Raw genomic sequence first — 15,220 nt, 5'->3', positions numbered from 1 at the left:
TATCCTTAATTTGTTTCCTGACAGATGGAGGATCTAAAGTGTGGAGGGGTAAGATAAGGAAGAGAGCATACCGCTTTCTGCTTCTGCAAACAAGAAAACATTACAAATCATACATTTACATGATGCCATGAACTCAAAAAATGAGGCGGTATTTAAAGTATCAATCATATTTGTGCCACAGCCGATCTTCTTGTAAAAGACCGTAGAGAGCAAAACAGTGACTTCTTTCATTGCTTATTAGTGCAGGACAGGAACCACCACAGCATATCCTATCTGATATTTCACATCAGCCTGGGAGATTGTGTTGTGCCCTCTATAAATTATGCACAGTAAGAAAAGCATTAAAGTAACACTCTTAGTGAAAATCACTTAAATACTCCAACTGCATGAAGATATTTGGCAGGCAGTAAATATAATCTTCCACCTTCATCTCAGATTAAGATGATTACAGTAAAAGTGTTGGCGCAGACAATACTTGAAGAAAGAGGCACTGTTTGGGATAGGTAACACATACAGCATCTAGGGTTATGTTTTCATCCAGGCCAAATGCTCGCAATCATCAATCAAACTGAAAAAGCTTCTAGATATCAACTAAAAGTTGAAATATTGCGACATGCGACATGCACCTAAGCCCTGCGACAAATATGAGAGCATATTACAAAATGGCAAATTAAACTGTAGATTTAATACTGCATATAATGTTAACCAGAGGTTTGTAAAGCTTTCAAAGGATCCAACAAACAAAAAGCATCTATGCTAGAATGAAAACTATAAAATCTACTGTCTATAAGCCATGAGTAATCAAGGCCAGATGGAACTTTTCTGTAAAATATATCAGGGTTTATTTCCAGGCCAGTTAGGTTTAACACCATACTCTTTAGTTGGTATGAAATACATCAAATGCATTAGTAAGAGGTTATACAAAAACATTTGAAGACAGGTTGTGGATGTGGGAAGGGTTGGGGAATTTGGTAAGTTGAGGTTACTGAGACAGAGTACTTCACGTTATTAGTTCTCATGGTTCAGTTAACAAAATGCAACAGGAGCGCTATTGATGGGAGGCCCTTTACTTCAGGAGTAAAGCCGTCATCAATAGATCACAGTGGGTTTGAGTAGTGATGTCATGGCTCTGTCGTGTCACACTGATTCATACATACATATAAGCATCTGTTTTACACTGAGGGTCGCAATTAAGGATTGTCCTCCATTGAGCCATACTCAGATAACTCCATGGGCAGTAACATGCTGATACCACAGCAATGAGAACAGTCTAAAGGCCAAATCACCAAACAAATTACAAATAATCAAAGGGGAAGAGAGCTGGGAAATGTTTAGTTTTTTTCAATTAAAACCTTGCTGTATGTTAATTGCAAATGGTGGTGAAATTAATCGGGTGCAACAGTGAGCTGTAGAGGGCCTATAAGCAGAAGGAGACACCCAGCTGCTTTGGCCCTCTCTGGTCAGGTATATGTGCTGTGATGCAGTGGGAGGAGCAAAGGAAGACGAACCTGCTCTCCCTCTGCTCGGACTTGTATTCAATAGCGATCAATAACAACTTAAGCTTCACATAACACAGCCTGAAAGAGAGAGAGAGAGAGAGAGAGAGAGAGAGAGAGAGAGAGAGAGAGAAAGAACAAACAGATCAGTCTTTCTGCCTTAAAACAGTTAAACTGTTAAAGGCATATTTCTACCATTACACAGTATAACTACTGTACTCTAGCTGTGACTCTTCTTTTGACCTTTAACATTGGGAAGAGTTAGTGTACTTCAGCATGGCAGTAGAGTAGATAAAGAACAGCACTAAACAGAATATTAAATGTTCAAACAGATGGTGAAGTTGCCTGCATGGTGAAATATCAAGAGAAGATAATATTTTACATATATTCGCTAGAGGCTGAGGTTTAACATCCTCAAAGTTATTGTGCAGTTTTTTAAACATGAATCAAAAGAGTGCAGTGTGAAGCTTAGGTTTAAGGACATGGTCTTACTTACTCACAAACTGTAGGAAAAGAAAGCCCAACAAAGGCACTGGACAGGTATTCTGTGTACATCTCATTGGCCACGCCCTCCAGATAATACTTCTGCCATGTGTCTTCCTCTATCTGTACAGCAGTGAACCATAGGAGAAAGCATATATTTATGTCATTCACACAAGTATGGCTGAATACATCCACATACCTTACACCTTATACCTTATATCTGAGATATTACAGAACACATATCTGTCTACACAATAAATCAGGTTTTGTAATTGATCTCTCACTTCTCATGATCATCCCCAGGGATGTTGGCCAAGCCCAAGATCGACCATTTTCAATGCAGCCTGATTTCTGCAGGCACTTTTAGCCTTCAGTGTCTTTTAGGAGGTTTAAATGCACATTCACTGGGACGCAGGTAGGGTGATTGACTTGGCCAGTCAAGAACGTACCACTCTCTCTCCCCTAAAAGCTCCACGGCTGCTTTGGAAGTATATTTCAGGTCACTGGGCTGCTGGAAGGTGAAGTGCTGTCCACTGAACCTTGAGGCATTTGGTGGGATCTGAGCTGTTAAGGCGCTTCTCTACACTTCAGAATTCATCCTGCAGCTTCTGCTGGCAGTCCCATCATTAATGAAGACAGGTGAGGCAGTTCCACTGGCAGCCATACATGCTCATGCCACCATGTTTCACGGAGAAGGTGGTACACTTCAGGATCAGGAGCAGTCACTTTTCTTCCTCCACACTTTTCCTCTTCCCATCACTACAGCACAGGTTAATATTCATCTCATCCCTCCATAAGACTTTGTCCCAGACTTTGTGCCAGAACTCAGTTTGAATGTACTTTTTTAGCAAACTGTAACCCAGCCTTGTCATTCCTATGTGGTTAAATATTAATTTAAATACCTCCTAATTAAAGCTGAAATACTACACTTTAACCTGGTAGTCACTGTTTCATTCCAAACCCAATGTTCAAGATTACAGACTTAAAATCAAATATTTGGTCACAGAGTGCATAATGAATATTAGAAATATGTTCACAGAGACTGGTCATATTGGTCTAGTAACAAATAAAAACCAAGAAAGAATAACAAATAAACATCAATGCAGTATAAACCAACAGTCCAGCATACAGCCTTCAGAGCCACTGGCAAAGAAAGTAGATATACGCTCGTCCTACATGAAGGGCACATTGTGAAAGGTGTACAGTATATCTGTACCAGAGCTGAGCTCTGGGCTCGTCATCATCCCCTCATTACAAGTGTGTGAGGAGAAAGGCACGACGAGCTTTGATAAGCAGCAGTGCTATTAGGCAAAGCTTGGCCCATTATTCCGCCATTTCCAGCCCAGCGTCTGCCTGACAGCCGCACTGCAGCGAGCCTCTCAGAGCTGGGCTTCACTCTTAAAGGGATCCCCCCCTCCCCGAATCCACTGGGCTGAGAGCCGCCGTGCTTTGGGCGAGCAGTTTAAGGACACTGCTAATAGGAGGGCTCTTGTCATCCTGCCCTGAAAAGATGGCAGCCATTTACTTGGGGCTTCCTAAATTACCTCCCACGTTTGTGTCAGGCCTGTCAGGCCAGATGTAAATGCTATGGGTAGGAGCTCTTCCAGCGACGGAGCGATTATTTCCTTGAGCTGCTCCAGACTGCTGGAGGAGTGTGGTCTGATTGCCAGCTCCTCTGTTTACCACCCTTAAAAAGCAAGAGGCCTGACAAAACTTAACACCCCAGTTGTTTCTTCTTTGTTGGTTAATGGTCTTTCTAAAGATCTCTTCTTCAAGTACACATTCTACCAACAAACTGTAAGTAATGCTTTCTGTGCGGGGGGATCCCCGCACATGTATGTTTCTCATTAACACCTTGCTAATGCCCTTCTGTTTTTTTTCCTGAGTGCCCACTCAAATGATTGCTCTATTCTGCCTGCTTTTCTGAGGCAGAGGTGCTGAGAGAGCCTGGCTACGCACTCTCACACATTGTCCTGTTGGGCTTTCACTGAGCAGTGTGATGTGCCACTGCTGACCTGCTTTTCCTAATTACATCCTTAATTAATATGATGAGTTTATCTGAATGACAAAAGCTGTGTACAGTGACTTCGCAATCTCAGGAAAGTTTCCTCAAATGCACCAAACAAGGAATGCTGCTCTACACATATTACTGTGTGCTGGCCAATTAAAATTACAGGATGACATTTTTTTTAATATTGCATTTTATGTACTTTTCTTATGTTATGACAGAACTTTTGAAATGTAACGTAATATCCTTGGTTATTAGTACTTGCAATAATTATGTTTCTCTGGCAGTTGGAGAGCACAGTACTTGTGAAAATTAAAAAGAGAGATTCCATTTGTTACCCAATCATGTGAACACAGTGCATTTATAGATGTAACATTATAAATTTGTTTAAATCACAAACAAGTCCACACACATTGTAAGCATGGTCCATAGTTCGACACGCAGCCACAAGGAGTGAAAATCAAGCTGCTTTGGAGACCATCATTTTCTTATTTATGATTAACTTACATCCCATTTAAAGTAATGGGAATAGTGCCTTTCGCAGTTCCTCTCTTTGTACAGTGCTATACCACTGAAATAATCGTATGCACTTTAAGAGAATTAATAAATAAAAGTAAAACACAAGAATGTGTGCAGAGCTTAGACTAAAGACTATGGCTTTATGTTCAGACTGGCTCCAAAACAGAGCAGCAGCCTATTTTGATTTTTCAAAATGCTTCAGACCCAGCAGCTGAGCTAATGTTGACCTCTACTTTTCCACACTCAGCAGACTTGCCTGACAGTTTAAGAGAAGGGCTTTGATCGGGTAGGAAGCGTTCTGACAGGATGTTTGGATTCCAGCCTGTGCATTTGAGTGAGGAGTCCGTTTTCATTAAAGGCTCTAAATGTGCGTGCGTGTTCTGCAGTCTGGCATGGGTGGTCCTGGTGCTGTCTCTTGTGGGGAGAGACTTATGAGTGGAGTGATGTACCCTGCAGATGTTTCCATACATACCACATCTCAACAGACATTATAGAGATTCCTCATTTTTCAGTGACATGAGAATGTTTCTCTTACAGTGGAGAGCACCACCTTGATGTTAAGAGTCTGCACTGAGTCCAAAAATCAAAGGCAATATTACAGCTCCCTCTGGATTAGGCAGTAAATTTCACGATCTCTGTGTAATTCCACAGTCCAAACACTCTCTCTGTCCCCCTTCCATCTGAATCCAGCCTTTCCTTACCTGACCCAAAAGCCTCCCCCATTCACCCCAAACACTCATTCATTCCTCCCAAACACTTCACCCATTCATCCCAAATTTACAAATGGCTAGAGGGCTGGAGTAAGTCATTGCTTCTCACAAACTCTATTCTGATCGGATGTTTTCTCATTCATTAGGACAGCTCCTTTGAAAGAGCTGTGTGTGTGTGTGCAGATCAGGCTGTCCTGCCTAGTCAGACTATATATACAGATTGCTTTGGGGTGCTGCTCGCTGACTATAGATCAGACACATGGTCTGCATTTCCCTGCTATATCAGCACACAGGGGGACGGTAAATTCAGCAAGAGAAAAACCACTAATTTACATTCTCACCTCCGCAGTGCAATTGACTCATATAAATTACTTCATAATGGTGACAGCAATGCTGTGTTGCTGTCCTGAGTAGGTCCCAAATGAGACGCCAGGGCTCAGGAGATGATTTACACTGTGCCATAATGGCCCGGGTGATTGAGCTGCTGTGGGAACAGACTCTGAGGCTGGTTCTGCTCTCCGCGACTAGGACGGACGGCATGCGAGTTTTTATCTGAGCTGGAGCTCAGGGAGCGACTCTACCTTGATGTATGACCTCATGGAGAATAGGTTGGCGAGCATGGTGGACAGGCCCTGTGCCAGGCAGCTCTGGGCAATGAAGCCTGCCTTCAGCTCAGCCAGGCAGATCGCATCATCGCCCTCCTTCCAGTTCCAGCTGGGAATGTTTAACAGATGGGCCTAAACACACAGGAGACAAAGCCAGGCAAAGTCAAGACAGTCTCCTAGGACCATTTCAGTTAGAAGAATGTTCATCAACAGTTAGAACCACTTTGGAAGAGAAATATATTTGTCGAGATGAATAAAACACTCTGTGTAACAAATTACAGAACCATGGTTTATGAGGCTTAATTATTTGTAAACGAAATCACACACATAATGCTAAATATGATTATGTAATTACATGTCTGTCTGTGTATTCAAACCTTAACACAAGGTCAGAAATACCAAGCTGAGTGTTACCTTGTTGTGGTACTGCAACATTTGAGTGATTATTCTTATCTTTGGATGGTAATTCTTGATTGATATTACTCTGTAATAAAAAAGAAACTTACAGATAAGTCACAGCTCAATCCATGTCCAAACCAAACCAAATGAATCCTCCATTTCGACAGCTGACTCTGGGAACAGTGCGCTGAGAGCTACATTTGAACTGTTTCTTTTGAACTCAGCCCTGTTTCTTTCTGTGGGCCCGTAAAAGTGAGGTGAGGAATTTATTTGCATATGTAGCTGGTTTATGCAACATTAGGTCTTTATAAGAGAGAGAGTGTTGAAGAACACCTAGAGTTCTGCCTAAAAAAATATTTGATTTTCCTAGCAGGTCTGGTCTAGATGGAAGGCCTGCACATGGCCTGAATGAGCTGAAGAATGGTTGTCCTCATGGTCCTTGCCCTCCCGCAGCAATATGAACTGGCTTGAGGAGGAGAACTTTTCTGCGAGGCCTTTTCATCTGGTTCCAGATAAAACATGTGTGGTTCTGGGCATTAAGCAGGGCTTGATACTCGTTGTTTTTTGAGTATCTCATTCACACCTCCTTTTAACTGCAGAGGGGACTGACACACCTCAACTCCCCAAATATGACACTGTACGCCAGAAACTCTCCTGCAGGCATTCCAGAACAAAGAGACTGCTTGTTTGAAAGCAAAACATTGTGCAAACTTGATTAATGGGAGCAAATTTATCTCACACGTATTCAGGGGAAAATGGTAGAACTAACCTCATTATATTGGAGGCATCTTCAGCATCAGGGTCTGCACAGTACTTATTTGCCAGAATCAGGCATGCATCTGCTGACTCAATCTAAAATGTAGATGATACGATACAAAGAGTGGTGGCTTTGAGCATTTATTAAATAATTATTATAATATAATTAGTATTATAATTATTCTTTTATATATAATATATAAATATAAATATTACTATATACTATATATTATATATATTATAATTATTATCTACAGGGATAGCAGAGCATATCCATAACACCTCTGAGATTCACTGAGTACCACTTGACATATTTATTTAACCCTTTATGAACAATTGTCATCTGTGAGACTTGGTTACCTTGACCCTAGCCAGATCATGTGGGTTGAGAACAGATCCTTGGTAGAATTCCACCTGAGTGAAGTGACGTTTGAACAAGGCTTCCAGCTCAAGATTAGGGGAAATACTATGAAGAAAGATAGAGAAAATGAGAATGAGAAAAAGAGAGAGAGGGATTGAGAGAGACAGATAGAGGAAAGGAGAGAGGGTGGGGGGAGGCAAAAGGGAGAGAGAGAGAGAAAGAGAGAGAGAACGAACATCTCAATATCTCAGTATCATTTGTATCTGGCCAAATTCCATAAAACCTGTTCATTGATAGAGCTTAAACATTTTCCTAAAGGTTTGGTTTTTCTAATCTTCCCATGCCATTACATTTTGAATAGTTTTTCAATTGCACTTTATACTTATTAACAGACTAGAATTATACTTACTTATGGAGAAAAACAATTTCTACATTGACATCATCCCTGTCCTTGTGTAGGAAGTCTTTAAGAAAGTTGGAAACACTTTCAAGTGTGATATGACCACAGACCACAATGTGCCTGCAAAGGGGAAAATTCCGCTTAGCAGCATAAAATTAGACAAAACAAAGCTTGGCATGGCACTCAAATGAAAGCCAGCAATATTAACCCTAGAGATGAGTCCAGACATCCACTGCCTCTTTCCTACACTGCCAAATGCCCTTTTACTTCATATCTGCACTACATGTATAATCTTACACAGCACGAAGAACATTAACACTTAGCCTAGAACATCGTATATTCAGCCATATGCATTACTTTGATTTGTAAGATGTTTTCAGAGTGCAGTTCATTTTTATACCCAAACCACCCTGTTGAATAAAAGCATGTTGACAGAATCGTGTACGTCAATGCAAACTGACTGGCTAAAAGCCTCCAGAGTGTTGTTGGGTTTGTGGCTGCTGGGAACTCTAACCATGATTTCAGGATTTTTGGCATCTTGGCAACTGGCAACTTGCTGTGTTTCAGTGTATATGTGAAATATAATCTTTGTCTCCTGGACTGGGACTGAGGTCAGGACCTTTGGTCACTTTGGCCACTGTTCCCGCAGTCAGCTATAGTTTCTCAATCTCTGAGCTTGAGCTGTACTGTAAATTTCCAGCAACTCCACTTGCTGCAGCTGTCAGAGTCAGCCCTCTATGCCTGTCCAACTGTTCAAATTGTCAGTAAGTGTTAGTCTCCACAGATCATCTAAAATGCTGCTATAAAGGGCAAAATTCATTGTTAACACTGAACACTAAGAGTGCTGCTCTTTAGGTCTATTGTTTGATATAACAATTGCTACTACTGATGTGGTAGACTGTTGCTCCTCAGAAGCAAATGTCTGAGGGTGAATGTCAACAAATGAGGGAACACACTTTTGGCTCTCCAAAAGATGTCATGAAAATTGCAGAACAATAGCAGTGCTTCATTTGTTAACCACATTTCCATGCATGAGGTCTGCAGGCCAGCTCAAATCCTATCCTGGATCTCTTCAGACCTGCTGTGGGTGAACCATAAGGAGCTGCAAGCACACAGTCATCAATCTAAATCAATCTAAACCTGTAACACAACCCCCCCTCCCCCCAAGGTCTAATGTCCTCATGCTTGGATAAAGAACATGCACTTTAGTGGGCCTAACCGAAGCAGAGTACATATGTGTGTATGTGTGTGTGTGTGTGTGTGTGTGTGTGTGTGTGTTTACTCTCAGGTGTGAGAGTAGGCATTTGTGATTTCATTTAAAAGCGTCTGTTTGTGCTCAGAGAGTTGAGCCATGCCAAACAGCAGGCGGATCTGGCTTGAGGGGGTACTGGACAAATGTGCTTTTACTGGCTGCACTGCCTGGATGAGATTGAACATAATGATCTTCACAGATCTTGCCTCCATCCCTCTAAGTATTTTAATGAGCAGTTGTAATTGCATGCTTGGCTGTCCTGAGATGAGAGGACTGCATTGGGTTACTGGCTGCAGAAGGAGCCAGGAGCTTCTGGCGTAGGTCTGCCCTGATGAGGGCCACATTATTCAGGTTTTCCTATTCCCAAACACCCTCTTTAGAGGTTCTACTAAATCTGAAGGATGTGTGGGACAAGGCATTTCTTCTATATACCAGAAATAAATAGCCTCTGGCACACAAACACAAACGCACACACACACACTGAGCTTGTGTCAGACATCTTGTCTCCATATTTGGATGCGTGATCATGCTACTGATTGTATTTCACCACCATGGATATGCTCTCTCAGTGTTTATGGTACTGCCAATGAGAGGAGTACACCAAACAAAGGCATGTGGGAGCGTTAAGTAAGCTTGATGTCATTACAGGCTGCCAAAAGCCTCTTCACTTGTCATGTACTGGTCCTCCAGTAATGTCAAGAGGGTGGAGTACTGGAAATATCTACTACTTTACTTAATATTGATGCTAACAATTTTACTTTATATTACAATATTACACTACACACGGCAGCATCTGAAAGTAAATAGTTCCATAACTAACACTGAAATAGTCAATTTAATAAAGCATTCAAAATATCACTGAGCATTTTGAGAAAGTAACACAACAATATACAGAGAACATCACACAGTGGAGATTGGAATTTCAACTAGATGGTCTACATGATAAGATGAAAAAATGTAAATAAATTCAAAAGAAAATGAATGTTTCAAAAGCACAGACTCAGCAAATGCACAAGGGCAGTCATCCAGCATGCACTGTGAAGCATGCAAAAGAACAGGAAGAAAAACCTCCAATCACAATGTGCGTTTCAAAACAAACCAACAAATGAAGCAAATAAGAAAAAGATCAAAAGCTTGAACCACTGACACTGCTCTAATCCTTAAACTTGTACAGCATGGAGTCCACTGGGATGAGGCTCATATAGCAGAGTTAACTATACACAAACAGCAACATAATCCCTTCTTGGGTATGTTTGTGCAGTGTACACAGCAGTGGTGTAGGAAGAGCTGGGACCGTAGCAAGAAGACCCAGGAGGCTGGGATCCCGAGAACTGTAATGGACGGAAGAGGTGTTGTGAAATAGTGCACTCTAAAAACTAAGTGCAGAGGGACGATTCTGCTCTCTAGAGCTAAACATTCCCCTGTTAACACGAGAACCTCACATCATCAAAGTAAGGGCTTCTCTTTGGTTTCATTTGTTTGTCTTTTATATCTGTAAGCACGCTTGATATATTTAATTTAGCCTTGGCAAATGGTTTTGTTCAATCAGAATGGTCAATGACAGCATTTAATTGGACACTTGGTATGATATCTTAAAAGCATTTATGAAGCAGACATCATAACACTGAAGCTATCAGAGCCAAGTTCATCAGTAAGAACCAGCCCGTTATGCCCAACAAGGCCTCATTTTCCATATCAAGCACACCAGAGCCAAAGAGGACGATTAGACTTCCACTGATCACTCTGCCTTTAATGTTCCACAAGAACCATGTCAGTAATGGCATCTACACATGTCATCCTCTACTCTGAGCCCTGGCCAAAGGACACACACACACACACACACACACACACACACACACACACACGGACATGTATATGCGCACACACACACACACACACACACACGCACACATACATACATACATAAACACACACACACACACACACACACACTTCTGCAGAACATAGGCCTGTGCAGCTGCAGACCCACACTGTCAGTGTGGCATACAGCAGGCACCCACTGCGAGGAGGTGCAGGAGCTCTGGGTTCACGCAGGGTTTACGCATCTCTCTGTTCACAGCCCTGCTGCTTCAGCACAGCTCTAATGGAAAAGCAGCATGGAGAAGCTCTGAGCTTTATTACAGCTATACATCCAGTATCCATTCTGCCGCCACTCTGATGGCGAAATGTTACGCTAAGGCATGGTTTCAATAGCACTGATTATACATCAAACTGCTCCCTGAGCCTGCACTGATACACATCACTGGAATTAACTGACCTCTGAGGACGGTAATTGCTAGGACCTCCAAGCAAAATGCTACAGAAAAGTCAATATGCAAGTTTTGCATGTAAACTTTCAGAGTGAAGATAATGATATTTTACATGCTCATCCTGAGATACTGGAAGAAATGGCTGTAATATTCCCCACTGAGATGACTATGATAGGGGCTACAGTTACAGAGCAATGGAAAGACCTAGTCTTTATAAACTTTTGAAAAATACTCTAATCTTTTAAATATTACATAAGGACTCAAAATCCACATTATTTACAACAATTTGGTGTCAAGTAAAGTACTGTTTTAGCATTGCTTTATTCATTATACAAAGGTTTACACAGACTCATTCAGAAACATCTTAAACCCAATAAGTTACAGTAAACACATTACAGTCTGTTAAAGCAGTAATACACTGTAAAGAATGAAAAGGATTTCCCCTAGCCTGTGCATGTATGAAATGTGCCAATGGGAAAAAGTAATAAATATCCTGACACATTTATTTATATGAGTCCTGATGTGTCCATTCATAAGAACACACTCACGTCCATACTTCAACAATAACACAAAGCCTGGTGGCTCTGTTTCAACTTGGCCACAGACCTGGAGCCCAGCCACTTATAATTGCAACCACATGTACTTATGGGTAGAGAGAGAGAGAGAGAGAGAGAGAGAGAGAGAGAGAGAGAGAGAGAGAGAGAGAGAGAGAGAGAGAGAGTTAGAGTGTATAAGATAGAGAAGAACAGAGAGAGAGGGAGAGAGAGAGAGAGGGAGAGGGAGAGAGAGAGAGAGGGAGAAGGAGAGAGAGAGAGAGAGAGAGAGAGAGAGAGAGAGAGAGAGAGAGAGAGAGAGAGAGAGAGAGATGGGGAGAGAGAGAGAGAGTGAGGGGGGGGGGAACCCAGTTTTCTGACAAGCCCTTCTCTCAACACCAGGCTTCTAATCCAACCACAGGGCTGGGGCCAAACATAACATTTCATCAATCTTGTTACACTGACAGGGAAACGGCATCAAACAAAGAGGCTCCTAATGGCTTTACTCTCTCTCTCCACTTAGTATTTGCCCTAAACCTCAGATGATGAAAGCTAGTCATGACCGTGTGCCTATTTCACATTAAGAGAGAAAGAAAGTGAGAGGGAGAGCCTGGTAGAGAGACAGAGAGAGACTGCTAGATAGAAAGCGAGAGAGAGATTGGTACAGAGAGAACTTCATAAATCTGAGCACTCAGGGAGAATCGCTGTGCTGATGACAGGGCCGTGTTTGAGTCAGAAACGAGTGGGTGTTTGAAACGACCATGTTCCCACTGAACAGTGACCTCTGCAAAACAAACTACAACTACACTGGACACGAGAAAGGACCACGCGGAGAAGAAAATCAAGCGAAGTGCAGCTGAGGCCCAAGGGCAAGCTACAGGCCGAGAGCTGTGGCAGCCAGGCATTCAGGGCATCGGAGGTGACCAAAGAGCAGGCCCAGAGTCATGGCACACAGACAGGAGGTGGCGGCAACACACGCAGCCAGCAACAAAAGTCAAACACACCTTGAGACACATGAAGCGTGCAAGAGCTGTTACACGCCTGACGGACATGCACAGCTGAATGGCAACAGAATAGAAAAGGGGGGGGATGAAAATGAGACTTGAAAAGCAAACAATAATGATGCAATAAAGACAGCTTTTTAGCTGTGTAAGTTACGGAGAGTACGTCTATTACCAGTTAGTTTCTTTCAGAATGTTACAGAACTTTGACAGCTGCTGACTAGTCTAAAATTACAAAAAGAAGGACAAAAACAGCAGTAGTGAGAAGCTCTAGAGACTGGGATGAAATGAGAATGTAGTAGACAGGACGTGCTGAAGAGAAGAAGCCACAGACAGAGCAAAGGAATGGTTTTCATGGCCACGTTCTCCAGTCACAGTGTGACATTCATTTCACTTTTCATTCTTCAACTATGTTCTATGACTCTGCACAGGGGGGCTACATGTATTACGCCCTTCTAACGGGGTGGGGGGTGGGGGGTGACTCGAGTCCCACAACCGCACCTGCTCCTGGATTTGGACTTACTTTCGGCCTCGTGTCGAGTTATAACTCCCTCCGTATTTCTTCCGATTAAGGATGAGAGCAGCAATTTCTGGCACGTAGCGAGCAAACATGGCCTACATGCACGAAACAGAAAAAGAAAAGGGCATGCAGAGAGGGGTGGGACAGTGGCAGAGAGGGGAGGGACAGTGGCAGAGAGGGGTGGGACAGTGGTAGAGAGGGGTGGGACAGTGGTAGAGAGGGGTGGGACAGTGGCAGAGAGGGGAGGGACAGTGGCAGAGAGGGGAGGGACAGTGGTAGAGAGGGGTGGGACAGTGGCAGAGAGGGGTGGGACAGTGGCAGAGAGGGGAGGGACAGTGGCAGAGAGGGGTGGGACAGTGGTAGAGAGGGGTGGGACAGTGGTAGAGAGGGGTGGGACAGTGGCAGAGAGGGGAGGGACAGTGGTAGAGAGGGGTGGGACAGTGGCAGAGAGGGGTGGGACAGTGGCAGAGAGGGGAGGGACAGTGGCAGAGAGGGGAGGGACAGTGGTAGAGAGGGGTGGGACAGTGGCAGAGAGGGGTGGGACAGTGGTAGAGAGGGGAGGGACAGTGGTAGAGAGGGGTGGGACAGTGGCAGAGAGGGGTGGGACAGTGGCAGAGAGGGGAGGGACAGTGGCAGAGAGGGGAGGGACAGTGGCAGAGAGGGGTGGGACAGTGGTAGAGAGGGGTGGGACAGTGGCAGAGAGGGGTGGGACAGTGGCAGAGAGGGGAGGGACAGTGGCAGAGAGGGGAGGGACAGTGGTAGAGAGGGGTGGGACAGTGGCAGAGAGGGGAGGGACAGTGGCAGAGAGGGGAGGGACAGTGGCAGAGAGGGGAGGGACAGTGGTAGAGAGGGGAGGGACAGTGGCAGAGGGACCTCAGCCCCATGGATACTTACTTTCTGCCATTTACCGCGCTATAGGAACCACCATATTTCTTGCGGTTTCCTATTAACTCTATGATTTCAGGGACGTAGCTGGCAAACATGGCCTAAGGAGAAGATAGGAGACAGAAGCAGAGACTAAAAAAAGAGTGTGCAGCGACAGGTTGGAGGGGCATGTGCACCTCCACGCACAGGTCTGTTGAGGGAGCCATGGGCTCAAAAAAGTAGATGTGTACCACTTCTGGCTCAGTGTTTAGGAACTCTTGATAGCATGTCTTTTGGGGGTTGGAAAACACAATAAAATTATAGTTCTAAGAGAAAAGAGCTCAGAAAGCCAAAAAGAGGGCCCACTTAAATACCTGTTAAATGCTTCAATCAGGGAAAAATCCCATCTGAAATGGGCACATCTCTTAGGAAAGTACCACAGTTTAAGGCCACTGGTTTGGAAGAAAAACTAACAATGTCCAAAAGAGAAAGAACTAAAAGAAAAGCTGACCACTTGTATTATTGTGACAGCACTGAAAAATGAAGAGGAAAACTTAAAAAAAAGGAAAAGGAAAAACCCCTGTGTGCCATGTTTTGTCCAACTAACACTGATGATGTGGCAGGTTGATTTGAATAGTCCAGGCTGAGCATCCACAGCTGCAAAACACATTAGGACTCATTGGAGAGGCTGGAGAAATGAGCTGGATGCATTTTGCATAGTTTGCAGCCTGCACCCTGACGACAGCTACGCTTCACCACCTGAGCTGAGGCGTTTGTCCTGTCTGAGGCCTGACCCTTTCAACTCCACCTTTCTCTAGGGCCCAGAGAAAAGATGACATCTGCCTGATGAGAGCTGACATGTTACACCATGCCCATACTGAAGCCATTAACTGAACCACTGATAGAATGCAGGGAACCCGCTATGATAACTTCCAGGGCTCTCTGAAACAAAGAGAGAACACATCACTATGGTGACTCCACAACAGCTGGTTTATCGGAGCTGTTATATGGAGTTTGTCTGCTCTGTGTCTAAAGTTTTTGGT

The 15,220-nt window shown here is 43.5% G+C and overlaps 1 protein-coding gene across 1 annotated transcript in view; it reads right to left on the bottom strand.

The window, feature by feature from the left end:
* kcnma1a (potassium large conductance calcium-activated channel, subfamily M, alpha member 1a) overlaps window positions 1–15,220 on the bottom strand; it is a 132,206-nt gene that overhangs the window by 42,070 nt on the left and 74,916 nt on the right. The window contains 9 exon segments of the mRNA XM_027013091.2: window positions 72–83; window positions 1,509–1,577; window positions 1,993–2,102; window positions 5,798–5,953; window positions 6,236–6,305; window positions 6,990–7,072; window positions 7,337–7,442; window positions 7,747–7,857; window positions 14,208–14,299. Coding sequence (XP_026868892.1) covers window positions 72–83; window positions 1,509–1,577; window positions 1,993–2,102; window positions 5,798–5,953; window positions 6,236–6,305; window positions 6,990–7,072; window positions 7,337–7,442; window positions 7,747–7,857; window positions 14,208–14,299 — 809 coding nt within the window.

The sequence above is a fragment of the Electrophorus electricus genome, chromosome 11 (genome assembly GCF_013358815.1).
Source record: "Electrophorus electricus isolate fEleEle1 chromosome 11, fEleEle1.pri, whole genome shotgun sequence".
NCBI classification, from domain to species: domain Eukaryota; kingdom Metazoa; phylum Chordata; class Actinopteri; order Gymnotiformes; family Gymnotidae; genus Electrophorus; species Electrophorus electricus.
This window is presented reverse-complemented; position numbering and strand designations above follow the sequence as displayed.